This window comes from Trichoderma asperellum, chromosome 6 (genome assembly GCF_020647865.1).
Source record: "Trichoderma asperellum chromosome 6, complete sequence".
NCBI classification, from domain to species: Eukaryota; Fungi; Ascomycota; class Sordariomycetes; order Hypocreales; family Hypocreaceae; genus Trichoderma; species Trichoderma asperellum.
In genome coordinates this window covers 2,571,912-2,584,858 of record NC_089420.1, presented here as the reverse complement: position 1 = coordinate 2,584,858, position 12,947 = coordinate 2,571,912, and the positions used below count along the sequence as shown (strand labels likewise).

Below are 12,947 nucleotides of genomic sequence, written 5' to 3'. Positions count from 1 at the left end.
CTTGCAAGGCAAACCCCGGTAGCAGCAAAGGCGACGCGTAATGTCGTTACACTTGCTGTGTGTGTTTTATTTTATTTTATTTTTTATTTTTTTAAATTCTCCGTACTACTTACTAGTGGCAGTAATATTTTACCAAAAGTAGGTAGAATTCACTAACGTGACCGGGCTGAAGTGCAAAAAATAAAGAAGCTTCCCCTTTAATATATAGTCGATATCTGTTAATACCTCGAGCTAGTAGTATTGCCTATCTATCCTTCTTTATCTTCCCAAGTCGACGGCTCTTGTCCTTCAATCTCCTCCCTTCAACAACACCGGGCCGTGTCTCTCCTTGGCTCCTCGTTGCCGCTGATTATATCCTCCCTTTTCTCGGTTTCTTCCACCTGTGCTGCTCCATGGCTTCAGTCTCCCCGTGAACAGTACTCCTCCCCTCCCATCGTCACCCGGCAAAAGCTGCCGAAACAGCTTTTAGCACAAACAGACTTAGAACCAGTAAAATCAAACAAAAGGAAAAAAAAAAAAAAGGCCAACGGGACGGGGTCAAAGCCCATCCCTCTAAAACCAGCCACCCGCCGCCATGGCGCAACCTCAGCACCGCCGAATCCTCATCGTCGCCGCCGTCCTCTTCTTCATCGCCAGCGCCTTCTTATGTGTCACGCGACTCTACAACATGTCCTTTATCCGCGAATCCAAGGACGAAAAACCGGTTCCGCCTCTGCCCCCGAGGCCCCCGAGGCCTGTCCACATCGAAATCACCGACGCCGATCGGCCCATGACCTATGGCACCTTTCGTCGTCCCAACGTGGACGGCCTCACGCTGATGGCCAACCTGTCTGATGAGCTTGTCCCTACCTTTGAGAACAAGCGGCGCCTAGTCATTGTCGGTGACATTCACGGCATGGACGCCTCCCTCGAGACGCTCCTCAAAAAGGTCGACTTCGACGCCGCAAAGGACCATCTCATTGCTGCAGGCGACATGATCAACAAAGGCCCCGACTCAGCTGCCGTCGTCTCCCGCCTTATGAGCCTCAACGCCAGCGCCGTCCGCGGCAACCACGAAGACCGCATCCTCCTCTCTCTCTCAGAAGCCGAGAACCTCACCGGCGTCAGCAAGGATCTCGCATCACCCCATGACGAAGACCGCCGCGGCCAGGCCGAGTTCCTCGCCACGGGGCGCAAGCTGAGCAAGGAACACGTCGAGTGGCTCTCCAAGCTGCCCGTCATACTCGCCGTCGAGCCGTTGCACATATTCATTGTCCACGCCGGCCTCGTCCCGGGCGTCAAGCCCGAACTGCAGGATCCCTGGGCCGTCATGAACATGCGCACCTTGATCTACCCCCGCGAGAAGCTGCGTGGCAAGGGTGGCAGGAAGTCGTATCGCAGCGATGACGACGACGACGACAATGCCGCCAGTAATGACGAAAAAGCTTCACCCTCACCACCACCTCCCGAAGAAGAGGAAGGCGAAACTCTCGAATCTATCCAGGAGAAGGACGCCTACACTGACCGCGACACCATTATCCCCATCGAAGGCCGCGATGGCGAGAAGTGGTCCAATGCGTGGAACCACTTCCAGAAGCGCCTCAAGAAATCCCACCGCTATACCGTCGTCTACGGCCACGACGCCAAGAGGGGCTTCCGCGAGGACAAGTACTCCATTGGACTCGACTCGGGCTGCGTTCGGGGAGGGGCCTTGACGGCGCTGGTGGTGGAGGGCAAGGAAGGGTCCAAGGGGGGTTTTACGCATACGATTGTGCAGGTGCATTGCAAGGAGCCTTGAAAGCGTAACTTGATTTTCTTCTTCTTCTTCTTTTAATTCATGAAAAAGTGCCATAATTTTGTTTTATAGTGCGATTTGGACTGAGGAAATGCTGTTTGTGGATTAAAAAGAAGAGGGTTCTTTGGCTATTGATTCATGATCTCTTTTGCTTGGGTTGGTACTATTTACATATACTCAGGATTGGAGACGGGGGTGGGGATAGGGACGGGGATAGGGATCTGGACCTTGGATTCAGCAACAGCAACGGCAGCATTATCGGCGTTTTTGTTTTTTAATTTGCATTTATGAAAGCTGATGGCGAGATTTCGATACCACATCGCGTTGTGTTTAAGGGGGATATATAGTCTTGTACAATATAATAAACAACCATATACAATTACAAGAACAACCAACTATTTGTAGCACATCATACCGGACATGGAAGATTTCCCATTTTTTTTTTATTTTGCTAACCTAAATTTCAACAAGAGCTTTTTGTTTTTTGAAGGCATAGATAACAAACATAAAAGGGAATCGCGGGTCTCCATATTCACATTTTAAACAGGACCCTTGTTCAAGCGTTTCTTATCAACAGCCAAGACAAAAAAATTTATATCCCAATTTTACCTCCTGGGTTGCTTGGGCAAGTCATTTTGCACCTTTTGAAACAACTTTCTCCTCTTCTCACATCTCTCTCTCCCTAACTGCCAAATCAGTAGCTCTTTATGCAGACAGCTTCTGCTTGAGGATGTTCTTGAGGGTGACGGCGTCGGCGGCGAACTTGCTGATACCCTCGCGCAGCTTCTCGACGGCCATCTGGTCCTCGTTGAAGTCGAATCGGAAGAGGGACTCGTCGCTGATGTAGGTCTTCTTCTCAATGTTCAGGGAAGAGGCGCCGGAGGCGTCCAGCTTCTTGGGGACGGCCTCGGTGGAGTTGAGGAGCTCCTCGAGAAGGTTGGGCTAAAGAAGAGCAGGATGTTAGCCATAAGATAACTTGGCAGGGGGGATTGGCTGAAATCTTACGGAGATGGTCAAGTAGTCACAGCCAGCGAGCTCGGTGATCTCTCCAGTGTTTCGGAAAGAAGCACCCATGACAATGGTCTTGTAGCCGTACTTCTTGTAGTAGTTGAAGATGCCCTTGACGGAGGCAACACCGGGGTCCTCCTCCTTGGAGTACTCCTTCTTGGTGCTGGCCTTGAACCAGTCAAGGATGCGGCCGACGAAGGGGGAGATGAGGAAGGCACCGGCCTCGGCGGCAGCGATGGCCTGGGGAAGGGAGAACATGAGTGTCAGGTTGCAGTTGATGCCGTGGTCACGCTGGAGGATCTCGGCCGCCTTGATGCCTTCCCAGGTGGAGGCGATCTTGATCAGGATACGCTCCTTGGGGATACCCTGCTCCTTGTAGAGCTATATTTCAGAATGGAGAAAGACGATTAGCTTCTTCGGATTTTATTTTTGTGGCATTGCTTTGTCTTGTCGAGATTTACCTGAATGATACGCAGGGCCTTGTTGACGGAGGCCTGGGTGTCGAAGGAGAATCGGGCGTCAACCTCGGTGGAGACCTTGCCGGGGATGATGGCGAGAATCTCACGGCCGAACTCGACCAGCAGGCGGTCGAGAGCGTGGTCGACCTGGCTGTCGAGGTCGCCGCCCTCAGCCTTGCCGTAGGCAATGGCAGCATCTATCAGCTTGGCGTACTCGGGCTTCTTGGAGGCGGCCAGGATGAGAGAAGGGTTGGTGGTGGCATCCTGAGGCTTGTACTTGCCAATGGCTGTTGGAACCGAGTATTCTTGATTAGCCTCTTGTTCTGACGCAACAATTCGGGGAGGGGAAAAAAAAGAGCACGGCACGTAGCAGCTCGCCAAAGCAGCGCCCGGGTGTTCCGTCGGTGAGAGCAATACTAACCAGCAAAGTCACCTATGAGAGAAACAGTTAGCTGGGCTGGAACAAACCACAGTTGGGCGGATAGTGCGGGAATAATTACCAGTGTCAGAAACGACAACCTGTTGTTCGCCAAAAAGTCAATTGTCAGCATATGTTCCAGGCACTCAAGAAAACCAATGCTAGTGATTGCGATCCCCCCAACGAGGAAGAAGCTGCATTGCCGATTCCTCCTGACAGCAGCCCGAAGCTCGCAACAGCTTCGCCCCTCGTTTGGAGGGGTATGCCGGTAGGTGGTGTGGTTTTTGGCGGGGTGGGGGAAAGGAGGAGGAACGTACGGTGCCAGAGGCCTTGAGCTGTTCGAGAGAGCTGGACATTGTGAATGCGAATTGCTGTGGTGAAAACGGTAGACAAATAATGCAGTTGCCAGTACAGAGGCGATGATGGTGTTGAGAGAGGAGACAGAGTTTGGCGGATTGGCTGCGACCAGATGATATTGGATACTTGTACTCGGCCCTGGTTGCTGTTGCTACAGAACGCAGCACAGCTCCGACGCCAGTTTCGCCCCCCTTGGGTGCACGGAGTGGGGGGACCATTAAGTCATTGTGGCACCCTGGTTGAGCGACTTGAGCAGTTCTCCTTAGTCAGGCGGTTCCGCAAAGTTCCCTCAAAGTTCCCAGCAGCGCTGCCGGACCTGGATCCAGCCAGTCAAGTCCCGCCGGCCAGTGGCATGCGCCGTTGGTTCGCGGGCCTTAACCGCTATTTTCCCGGGCCTCGTATGCTGGAGAGCAGAGAAAAGTTGTTGAACCGGTCACCGGGCGCGTCTCAACGGGTCGCCTCCTCTGCGGCTCCACCGGATGCCGGAACTTTGGGAACCTTTTTGCAAGGCGCCAATGGGCAGCTTCTTGCTGGAACGCCGTGGAATACGCGGGAACCGCGCGGGCCGCTCGCCACGCCTCTGCTGTCGACGATGCACACGATGTGCTGTGAATGACATGCACGGTGTTGTTGTATAGCCTGTATAGCCTGCATAGCCCAAGAATCGGTTGCAAATGGAAACCGGCTTCGCCCGGCCGCGCGCGTCTGGTCTTCGTATTTCCTTTCAACTAAAAGTAAGGTCCAGCTGACCAAAAGGATGCTGCTTTGAGTTCCATCCGGGGCCCCCTTTTGTTGCTGTCCGTTTATAATCGCTTCGTCAGGATATCGTACTCTATCCGTCCGTGGAAATATGATGGCGATGGCTTCATCATCAATCATGTGCGCCTATCTCGGCTCTTTCCGATAGATGTCTCGACCACATGTTGCCACCTAACTTCAAAATTGTTTTCCACTCACATTCTCGTGAACCTAAGAAACCTCCAAGACTCGTACTGGATTATCATAAAAAAAGGACCTTTTCAAAAACCATCTTTGTGACGTATCGTCGGGAATGCAGTTTCTCGCTTTATGCTACGTAAACTATGAAGAAGAAGAAAATCTCTCCTTGAAACAACCCCCCTTATCCCCAAATTTTGACTTCCATTTAATCCTCGGTGATATCACCATACTCCCACATACCCTGCCTATCCTGCTTCGCCTGGCTCTCGACTTCCCGCAGATGCTTTAGATATGATTCAAAGGCCTTGCTGCGCTCCCACGCCTTGAGCTTCTTGGGCACCATGCCGTATCCGCTGGCTACAATCTCCTTATTGATGGAATCATTGGGTCCGGGCAGAGAGCCATCTCCCTTGGTGTCATATAGGGTGATGTAGCTGATGTTCTCCTTGCTGTCAACAAGATCAAAGTTGCCGACGAGGCGCTTACCCTCCGTCAGCTCATAGATTAAGCCGATAGCATCCTCAAAGTAGTGCGCGGCGGTGGGCAGCTGGACAAATGACAGCGATGCATCAATGGCCTGGGCCTTGAGCTTCTGGACGCCAAACTTGGTTTGATCCAGGGACCGCAGATCAGACCAAGCAATCTTCTCGCTGTTGCCGTAGTCTACATATACAACCTCTGCCTGCTTCGCGGTGCGGTCATTGGCCCGGACTCGGGCACGGTACCACTGGCCGTCGGCTGAGAACTTGGCAGACACGAATTCTCCGGTCTTGGGAGCATCTGCAAGGGGCTTGTTGTTCTTGGAATCGATGTGGAACTTTCGGAACTCGCTCATCAAAGATTCCAAAGCCGCTGTGCCCTTTCCAATCTCTTGAATCTTGAGCCTTCCGTTTCCATCAATGTTGGTAATGATAACATCTCGGTAATCGGCCGGCTTCTTGTCCAATGTGACTTCCGCCTCGGGAGTGCCGTTCTCCTCAGCACCCTCATCGGCATTCTCCTCGTCTTGTGAAGGGTCATAGTCATGCCACAAACCATTTCTGGCTTCCTTTGCCTTCTTCTCGGCCGCGAACAGCTCGACAGAGTTTCCTGACTTCTCGGCAGAGTAGGCGTGTACCGAAGCTAAGCCCTCTTCGATAAGAACCTTGGCAAAGTTTTCACGGCCAATGTACAATTCACCGATGAATCCACCGACCTTGTCCATATCGTGAATATTTACCTCGCAGTCCCTCTGGTTGCATCGTCGGTTGGCTAGGTCGAGAGCCTCCTTGCCGAAAGGCTCGCCACCTTGTCCATCAGCACGAGGGGCCCTTGGGGCGCGGATACCACCCAGAACCAACGTCAGCTTGACGTTCTCACGGGGAATAAGAATGGTAAATCGAGAACCGGCCTTGCAGAAGTCAACAATAGCAGGCACCCTCTTCTGACGCTGTAGTGTAGCGAGCATAATCTTGGCTTTCTGAATGTTATCTGAGAGATCCAGGTACTGCTTAGCCTTTTGAGGCTTTCCAGACCACATGCCTTTCTTCTCCTCCTTGGCCTTCTCTTGAGCTGCAAGAAGCTCGTCATAGTTGGGAGCCCTGTCGGTATCATCTTTCCTGTGTCTGATGACAGAAGCCCAACCGGCTTCTACCAGCGCAAGACCAATGTTCTTGCCCTTTTCGGTAACAGTGGCCACGTCTCTGGCTTCAAAGCCTTCAGAAGGAGGCTTGGTTCCATCAACGCTAACTTTAACGTGCTTTCCGATCAACTTTGATCTCAGGAATTCCTTTGCCTCGTCTCTGAAGGGGCTCTCGGAGGGCTCGTTGGTTCGAGGCCCACGGATACTGCTGAAGCTGATTCTCTTCTCTGCACTATCGCCCTTGGCCTTAACCAGAATGGTATCGGCGCCAATGATCTTAGTGACGGTCATCTCTTTGTCTCCGGTCTCTGCCTTGACAACATGATGTTTGTGCAGGCGAATCTTCTGAGACTGAGCCTTCTTCTCGGCAGCTCTCAGAGGAGCCATCTTCTCTCCCAGCATGGTAGAATGGAAGTCATTGCACCTAGCCAATCCCTCCTGGAGCAGGAATTCGGCAATGTTGCCTCGGGGGTGGATGACATTGGCGATAAGTTGTCCCTGAGCGCTAGCACCAACGATCTCAACCTTGACCTGGCGCTGGAGCAACCTCGCCTCGACAAATGCTTTGGCCTCATTTCCATACTCCTCGGCAGGCTGTGTGGCACCGGTAGAAGGAAGCGTACGCTCGGTGGATGGAGTTCGAACGCCGGCAAGGAGAGTCAGGGGCTGCACGTGCTTCTTATCAGAAAGCAACAAGCGAACCAACAAACGGTCACCGCTTAGCACTCTCTCGACAACACCGTCTACGGTCTTGCCTTTCCACTGTGTCAGGAATTCAGGGCCTCCCAGGTCGTTCTGAACTTCGATGGTGCCGTTGACGCCTGACCATAGACCCTTGGAGCTAGACTTGGCCTCGGATTCGAGGGAACGAAGCGTCTCGAGTCTATCGAGAAGCTCTTCGGATTCTTCCTTGCGGCCAGCATCCTCACGGACTTTCAGCCAACCAGCCTTGATAAGCTCATCGGGAAGGAGAGTTCCATCTTTGAGCTGGGCGGTACCAAACTCTCGGCCGGTCGTGGGAATGGTATAGAGGACTGTGCATTGGACAGGCTTGCCAACAACGAGGTTTCGAAGATATTCACGGGATTGGAATGCAAAAGGCTCATCTCCTTCTCGCTTCAGGTGAGGGGCCGAAACATATGCCAGAGAGAACGTGCGTTCGGCCGTGGGGTTGTTGGGGCTGGTCAGGATCAAGGTGTCGCCGCTCAAGACACTCTTGACATTGCCGATAAAGGTCTTCGACATGATGGGCCAGTAAGGTGGAAAACAAGGGGAAGCCTAATTGGAATAGGGCACTTGGTTAGCTATGCTTGCCTGCTTCGAAGAGAGCTGGCCTGGCCGTGTGGTTTTGGTATGGAGTAGATGTCTCAAGTAGACATGGGGAAATGCAGCCGTAATTGCTGAGAACAGGAAAGGATCTTGGAGTAACTGAAGTAAAGCTGCACGTAAACTGCAATTGAGTCGTTTCAAGGGACTGGACTCGAGCAGAAGAGAACTTATGTCACCACCAGGCGGAGAAAGAGGGACAACAGTTGGGAGTGGCAATGGCATGACTTTGGGCATGGCTCGGGGTTCTAGACATACCTGAGCGGAGGACCAAGGAAGAAATAAGACGGTCTTTGAGGGTCTACCAAGCAGAGTCTGAGCTTGGAAAGATGAATTGAGTAATAAAAGAGCAGATTGCAAAGCTGATGGAGGAAGCAGCTTTGTCGTGTGTCTTTGGGCAAGGTGTCAAGTCTCTTAGTGCCGAGTACCTCTCCTAGTGTCGAGAAGCCAGCTAATGGTCTGGTAGAGCTTGTTAGCACGCGGCTTTCAACACTACAGGTGGCTCTACTGTGGGGACCTCCAGGGACCTTTGGCGTGCTATTGAGTGCTGCTGGCCGGGCCCCGAAATAGGCAACTAAGCGAAAATGGAGGCGCGGGGCAAAAGGTGGCGGCAAAGGGGTGTTTGGAAGGAGGGGCACAATGAAATTGCCTGTGCCGAGCTATGGGCGATGTGAGATCAACTAATCGGCAGCCGGATTGTGTTACACAACATGACAAGGCGCTGTTGGGGATCATTTGTAGGTACATGAGCCATGTGGTTTTCAAGTACGAACCACTGCAACGGACCGCGCCTAAGATGGACAGAGAGGGCACAAGTAGATGGAAGGGAGCAGCAGCACGAGGCAATATGTGATGTAATTGCACCGATGATGCGTCTTTACCCCTCCATGGCCAGCTATCAATACTACATGTAGGTAGGCACGTTGGGTATTCGGGTGATATAATTCTCGTGTGAGATGTACATGGCATAGTAATGCGAAGCCTTTAACTTGTTTTATTTGTTTGTTTGCTTGTTTACTATATTTTACCTAGCCGAGGCAAGCCCATTCTAGTTGCCTAAAAGATTTTTGTTTCCATATTCTAGAAGCTTAGGTGAAGCATAGCTATAGTGCGTTGACGAGCTTAGGCAGAGATACCAATGACACCTTTATGACCGCCCCGCGTTAGCAATTGGACATTGAAAGCAATCTGATGGATCAGGAAAAAAAAAAGAAGGCACATACCGCAAGCAGGACGAGGACCAGCGTTACCAGTCTTGAGGGACTCCTCGTTGTCACCCTTGCCGAGGTCATCAGTGCCGGCGTGGACAACGACGGTGCGCTAAATATGAATTGTCAGCACGCTTTGCAGTTCTAGAAATATTACAAAAATGGAAGTTTCTTACGCCAATGACGCTGTTGGGGCCAATCAGCTGGACAAGGTTGTCGGTGATGGTGCCCTTGGCGTTGCCCTGAGCATCAGTCTCGATGTTGCCGAGGTCACCAACGTGACGGACCTCATCAGAGGGAGCGCCGTGGTTCTTGTTGAAGGGGTTGACTGCCGAAGAACTTGGTAAGCAAAGGGAGCCCTCTTCTTTCGTCCGATACTATCGGATCAACTCACAGTGAGGGCCGGCAGAGGTGCAGCCGTTGGTGTTGTCGCCAAAGGTGTGGATGTGGAAGCCACGCTTGGCGTTGGGGTCATTGCCGGTGATGTTGTAGGTGATGGTGGTAGGGGCACCCTCCGAGGCCTGCTCGAAGATGACGGTGCCGGAGACCTTGGCGTCTCCTCGGAGGATAGTAACTACAGCTCGTCGTTAGCGGACGTTCCCAGACGATTCAAAAGGACATCAGGCTGCGATGCGATCGCGCCGCGGCCATCAAGGGACACGCTTGCGCCAGCAACATCTTCCAATGGGAAGAAGAAGCAGGGCCAGATGTCTATCAAGGTTGCGGCGCGGCCCGCTGTCTAACGAAGCCGTTTGAGCAGATAAAGAGCAAAAACCCCCTCAAACCAGCTCGGGGATGAGCACAGCATGGCCGCGCCCCTCCGCTAGACCAGCGACGACTATATAAAGCCGAGCATGGCGCTGCTAGGAGCTACTGCCTGGCACAATGGGGGCCGGGAGGTGTCTTACCAGCCTTGACCATTTTGGCGGTTGGGTTTTACGATTGTTTTTTGCACGAAAAAGACGGCGAGATGGCGATGATGAAGAGGTGGAGAGGACAGAGTTTGGAGAGGCTCGGGCCAGCTAAAAGAGAAGGGAGCCTTTCGCTGCTCCGGAGTTACGAACGCAGCTCGTTTCAAGGGTGGGGATTGCTATCGATGCGCTCTGCCCAGCGGCCTACCAATAACTCTCCAGCAAGCTTCGGGCATGGAAATTCTGCACCCAGGTGGTACTACTAGCCACGATTGAGCTTGGGGAGGGGGAGGTCTTCGTGGGAGCTCAGTGCAGCTCCATTTTGCCCCGCAGCGTCATTGTCGTCATTCTGACTTGCCGAAAGGCGACCTCTAATGTCACTCCAAGCCCGCAACGCTAGGCATTGATGGCTGACAAATGACGACAAAGCGAGCAATTCCGCATCGCTATGGCGGTCCTATGTGCATATAAGCCGCGGCTGGGTGCCGATAAAGGAGCGTTCATACGTTGACAAGAACGGGATTGCAGAGCTGCGAATCAGCAGCAAGGCTGTGTTGCCTGTATGGAGTAGATTCGGCTTGGCAGCCCCTCCGGAAGCTTCTATCGCTGTGATTGGCGGGAGCGAAGATGCATGACTAAGGCTGCCCTTGTTGTAAGAGGTGAATATCGTCCATGCTGATGTAAAAATGATTCTCCTTAACCTTTGGGTAACAACAGCTAGTGTTACGCATCACGGCTGTTATATCACGCTGGAACACTCTGTGAGACGCTATTGAGGTCAGCAGCTCATCTTATGTATAATTACCTGTTTACGCTCACCTTTCCACCTGTGGATCCTAAATGACACTGACCAACAAGGAAAGGTCTTGAGGCGACGGACTAGTCCATTCGTTAGCTCAACTACCGGAGTGGTTTTGATACCGCTTGCATTTCCTTCCTCTCAATTCTCATAGCATTAAGCATGGCCGCAATCATGATCCGTATAGTCTAAGACCGTTGATTGTAGAATCTCAAGGAAAGTGGTAGCATCGTATACCGATACATGACCTTAATAATAACAATCGAGATCAATATTGAGTGGGTAGCTGAATAACGGGTACTATATAACTGCAATAGCCCTGGTAATGAATAATTCTCCCTAAACTTTTTGGGAACAGAAAAATCAAAGACCATGGCAAACTTACAACCAGAGTCGGATTAAAAAAAAAAAATTGGCCGCCCAGCTGTTGGACTTCCTCCACAGACACATTAGCTTATATAAATTGGTGTTATAGGATACAGCTGAAATCTGCGCGAATCGTGGCGTTCACCAACGTAGAATTCGGCAAAAGGCGATGCTATTTAGTAAAATTTGACTATATTTCAACTAGGAATCTCACATAAAACAACAAATTATGTATTGCTATCGTTTGCTACGATGTGGTGGTGCGATTATGAAAACATAATGCATCGGTTTGCGGGCCTCCTGATGGTGCGAGTCTAGTGCCGACTATAATTCCGTCCCCGTTTAGAGTTATAGTCTCTTGTCAGCGAACCTGTTAAATTTAGCATCTACCGTATGGGAAACAATTATAGGCCTGCCGATCCAAGATGGGTCGACAACTGTTCAGTAAATCGATTCTAGTCTAATATTAGAAAAGAGGGGGAATCGGCATCTGGAACCGCGTCGATTTTTCAAGCTGGTAAGCTGATATCAGCTTGCTCTGCCTCGGTCGGAACACCTCATGGCGGATTGATACAAAATCTAAATATACCTACCTCAGTGCATTCATCAGTAACCTCATTTGCATCTCTTTATCCATGAAATATCCTTCTCCGTCGACGGCTCAACATTAGTAGGGCCGGTAGCGAATTTCGGCACGGAGCCGACCAGGTGGGGCCAGGGACCACCGCACTCAGTGACGGTTTTCTGACCAGGAACTCGGGCAAAAAGGCTCCCAAGGTTGATATTACGAAAAAGTGGATTATTCAGATGAGAATCATCTTGACTTTCAGAGGCATTGTCTAAGTTGCACGCTTATAGCAGCCCGATTAACACAAAGCCCACCGATCTACTGTCTTACAAGCCCTTAAGGCATAAGGATGAGGCCGACGACGGTGTATGATATCAAGCAGGTTGTGTGCACGAACGATGCTTTTGACTCGAAAGAGTTAATTATGCTGCCTAAATATCGTTCATTCTAATATGAGGCGCCGGTCGCGAAAGTGGCAGTGGTGGTTGCACAATAGTGTTACAATATGCACCGTACGGAGCAGTCTTGAAGCGTTAGGTAGGTATGTTTCTATCCGCTTCACACTCACTGATTTGCAGGGGGGCAGCTACCTGCTATCTACTAAGGAAGAAAGGGGAGAAAATAAAACCCGTCGGTCGTGGATTATAAGTTCGACAGCTCTGGTTTAGAAGCAGAAGAATACCACTATTCATCATTTGCAGATTAACCGCTAGCTCCCTCTTGGTGTCGTGGATAGTTTCCATTTTCGGCTCCAGGTAGCATCCTCGTATTGCCTGTGCACCCTCCTAAGAGCTCATGGCCCCTGCAATGGCGTGTTTTGTGGTTTCAACCAAGTTTCGACGCCATGCTAATTGATTAAAGAGGGAGCGAGGCCTTTCTCTGTTTGGTGCTCAAACCGGCACACCCACAGAACCATTTCTGCCAACCTGGAGTTGGCAATCTGGCATTTGAGTGAACTATACCGTGCACTGCCCTGTTCCATACGGCGTACTTCCGCGTATGCAGACAAGAGCCGCGCTGATCCTCATCAAGCCCCTCGTATATACGAGTTGAGAGTACGAAGCACAGTACCAACTACTCCCTGCGAACGCTACAGGAACACCAGAAACATCCAATGTTACTGAGACGGCCAAGGACGGCGACCGAGGCTAGGGCCGGCGAGTCTTCGTATTTTACTTGTGCGCTCTCCACGCG

General features: G+C 51.5%; 4 protein-coding genes across 4 annotated transcripts; 1 reads left to right on the top strand and 3 right to left on the bottom strand.

Annotated features, from left to right (window-relative positions):
- The first annotated feature begins 133 nt into the window (after positions 1–133).
- Positions 134–2,208, top strand: TrAFT101_010277 (uncharacterized protein). The gene has a single exon (XM_024901191.2). It carries the CDS (start codon positions 575–577, stop codon positions 1,775–1,777), a length of 1,203 nt encoding a protein of 400 aa, XP_024756070.2. The 5' UTR covers positions 134–574; the 3' UTR covers positions 1,778–2,208.
- TrAFT101_010276 (uncharacterized protein) lies at positions 2,188–4,510 on the bottom strand. The gene is made up of 6 exons (XM_024904485.2): positions 3,976–4,510; positions 3,741–3,759; positions 3,662–3,673; positions 3,244–3,527; positions 2,780–3,163; positions 2,188–2,716 (listed from the first exon to the last, which is right to left on the bottom strand). The coding sequence occupies exons 1-6, from the start codon at positions 4,231–4,233 to the stop codon at positions 2,480–2,482; spliced, it is 1,194 nt and encodes a 397-aa protein (XP_024756069.2). The 5' UTR covers positions 4,234–4,510; the 3' UTR covers positions 2,188–2,479.
- A 517-nt stretch (positions 4,511–5,027) lies between these two features.
- TrAFT101_010275 (uncharacterized protein) lies at positions 5,028–8,732 on the bottom strand. Its single transcript, XM_024901190.2, has 3 exons — positions 8,429–8,732; positions 8,160–8,360; positions 5,028–7,853 (listed from the first exon to the last, which is right to left on the bottom strand). The coding sequence occupies exon 3, from the start codon at positions 7,818–7,820 to the stop codon at positions 5,160–5,162; it is 2,661 nt and encodes an 886-aa protein (XP_024756068.1). The 5' UTR covers positions 7,821–7,853; positions 8,160–8,360; positions 8,429–8,732; the 3' UTR covers positions 5,028–5,159.
- Positions 8,733–8,876: 144 nt separating this feature from the next.
- Positions 8,877–10,493, bottom strand: SOD1 (Superoxide dismutase [Cu-Zn]). Its single transcript, XM_024910256.2, has 5 exons — positions 10,018–10,493; positions 9,504–9,683; positions 9,286–9,437; positions 9,125–9,221; positions 8,877–9,046 (listed from the first exon to the last, which is right to left on the bottom strand). Exons 1-5 carry the CDS (start codon positions 10,028–10,030, stop codon positions 9,024–9,026), a joined length of 465 nt encoding a protein of 154 aa, XP_024756067.1. The 5' UTR covers positions 10,031–10,493; the 3' UTR covers positions 8,877–9,023.
- Positions 10,494–12,947: the final 2,454 nt, after the last annotated feature.

What these genes read in the sequence shown, in the direction of transcription:
- SOD1 (XM_024910256.2), bottom strand. An exon ending in CACCTCTGCCGGCCCTCACT is followed by an intron (nt 9,438 to 9,503) that starts GTGAGTTGATCC and finishes GTTCTTCGGCAG; the next exon opens with TCAACCCCTTCAACAAGAAC. An exon ending in TGGTCCTCGTCCTGCTTGCG is followed by an intron (nt 9,047 to 9,124) that starts GTATGTGCCTTC and finishes GCGGTCATAAAG; the next exon opens with GTGTCATTGGTATCTCTGCC.
- TrAFT101_010277 (XM_024901191.2), top strand. Translation starts at nt 575, where the DNA reads ATGGCGCAACCTCAGCACCGCCGAATCCTCATCGTCGCCGCCGTCCTC.
- TrAFT101_010276 (XM_024904485.2), bottom strand. Translation starts at nt 4,233, where the DNA reads ATGGTCCCCCCACTCCGTGCACCCAAGGGGGGCGAAACTGGCGTCGGA. An exon ending in AGGCCCTGCGTATCATTCAG is followed by an intron (nt 3,164 to 3,243) that starts GTAAATCTCGAC and finishes TCTGAAATATAG; the next exon opens with CTCTACAAGGAGCAGGGTAT. An exon ending in GTGACTACTTGACCATCTCC is followed by an intron (nt 2,717 to 2,779) that starts GTAAGATTTCAG and finishes GCTCTTCTTTAG; the next exon opens with CCCAACCTTCTCGAGGAGCT.
- TrAFT101_010275 (XM_024901190.2), bottom strand. Translation starts at nt 7,820, where the DNA reads ATGTCGAAGACCTTTATCGGCAATGTCAAGAGTGTCTTGAGCGGCGAC.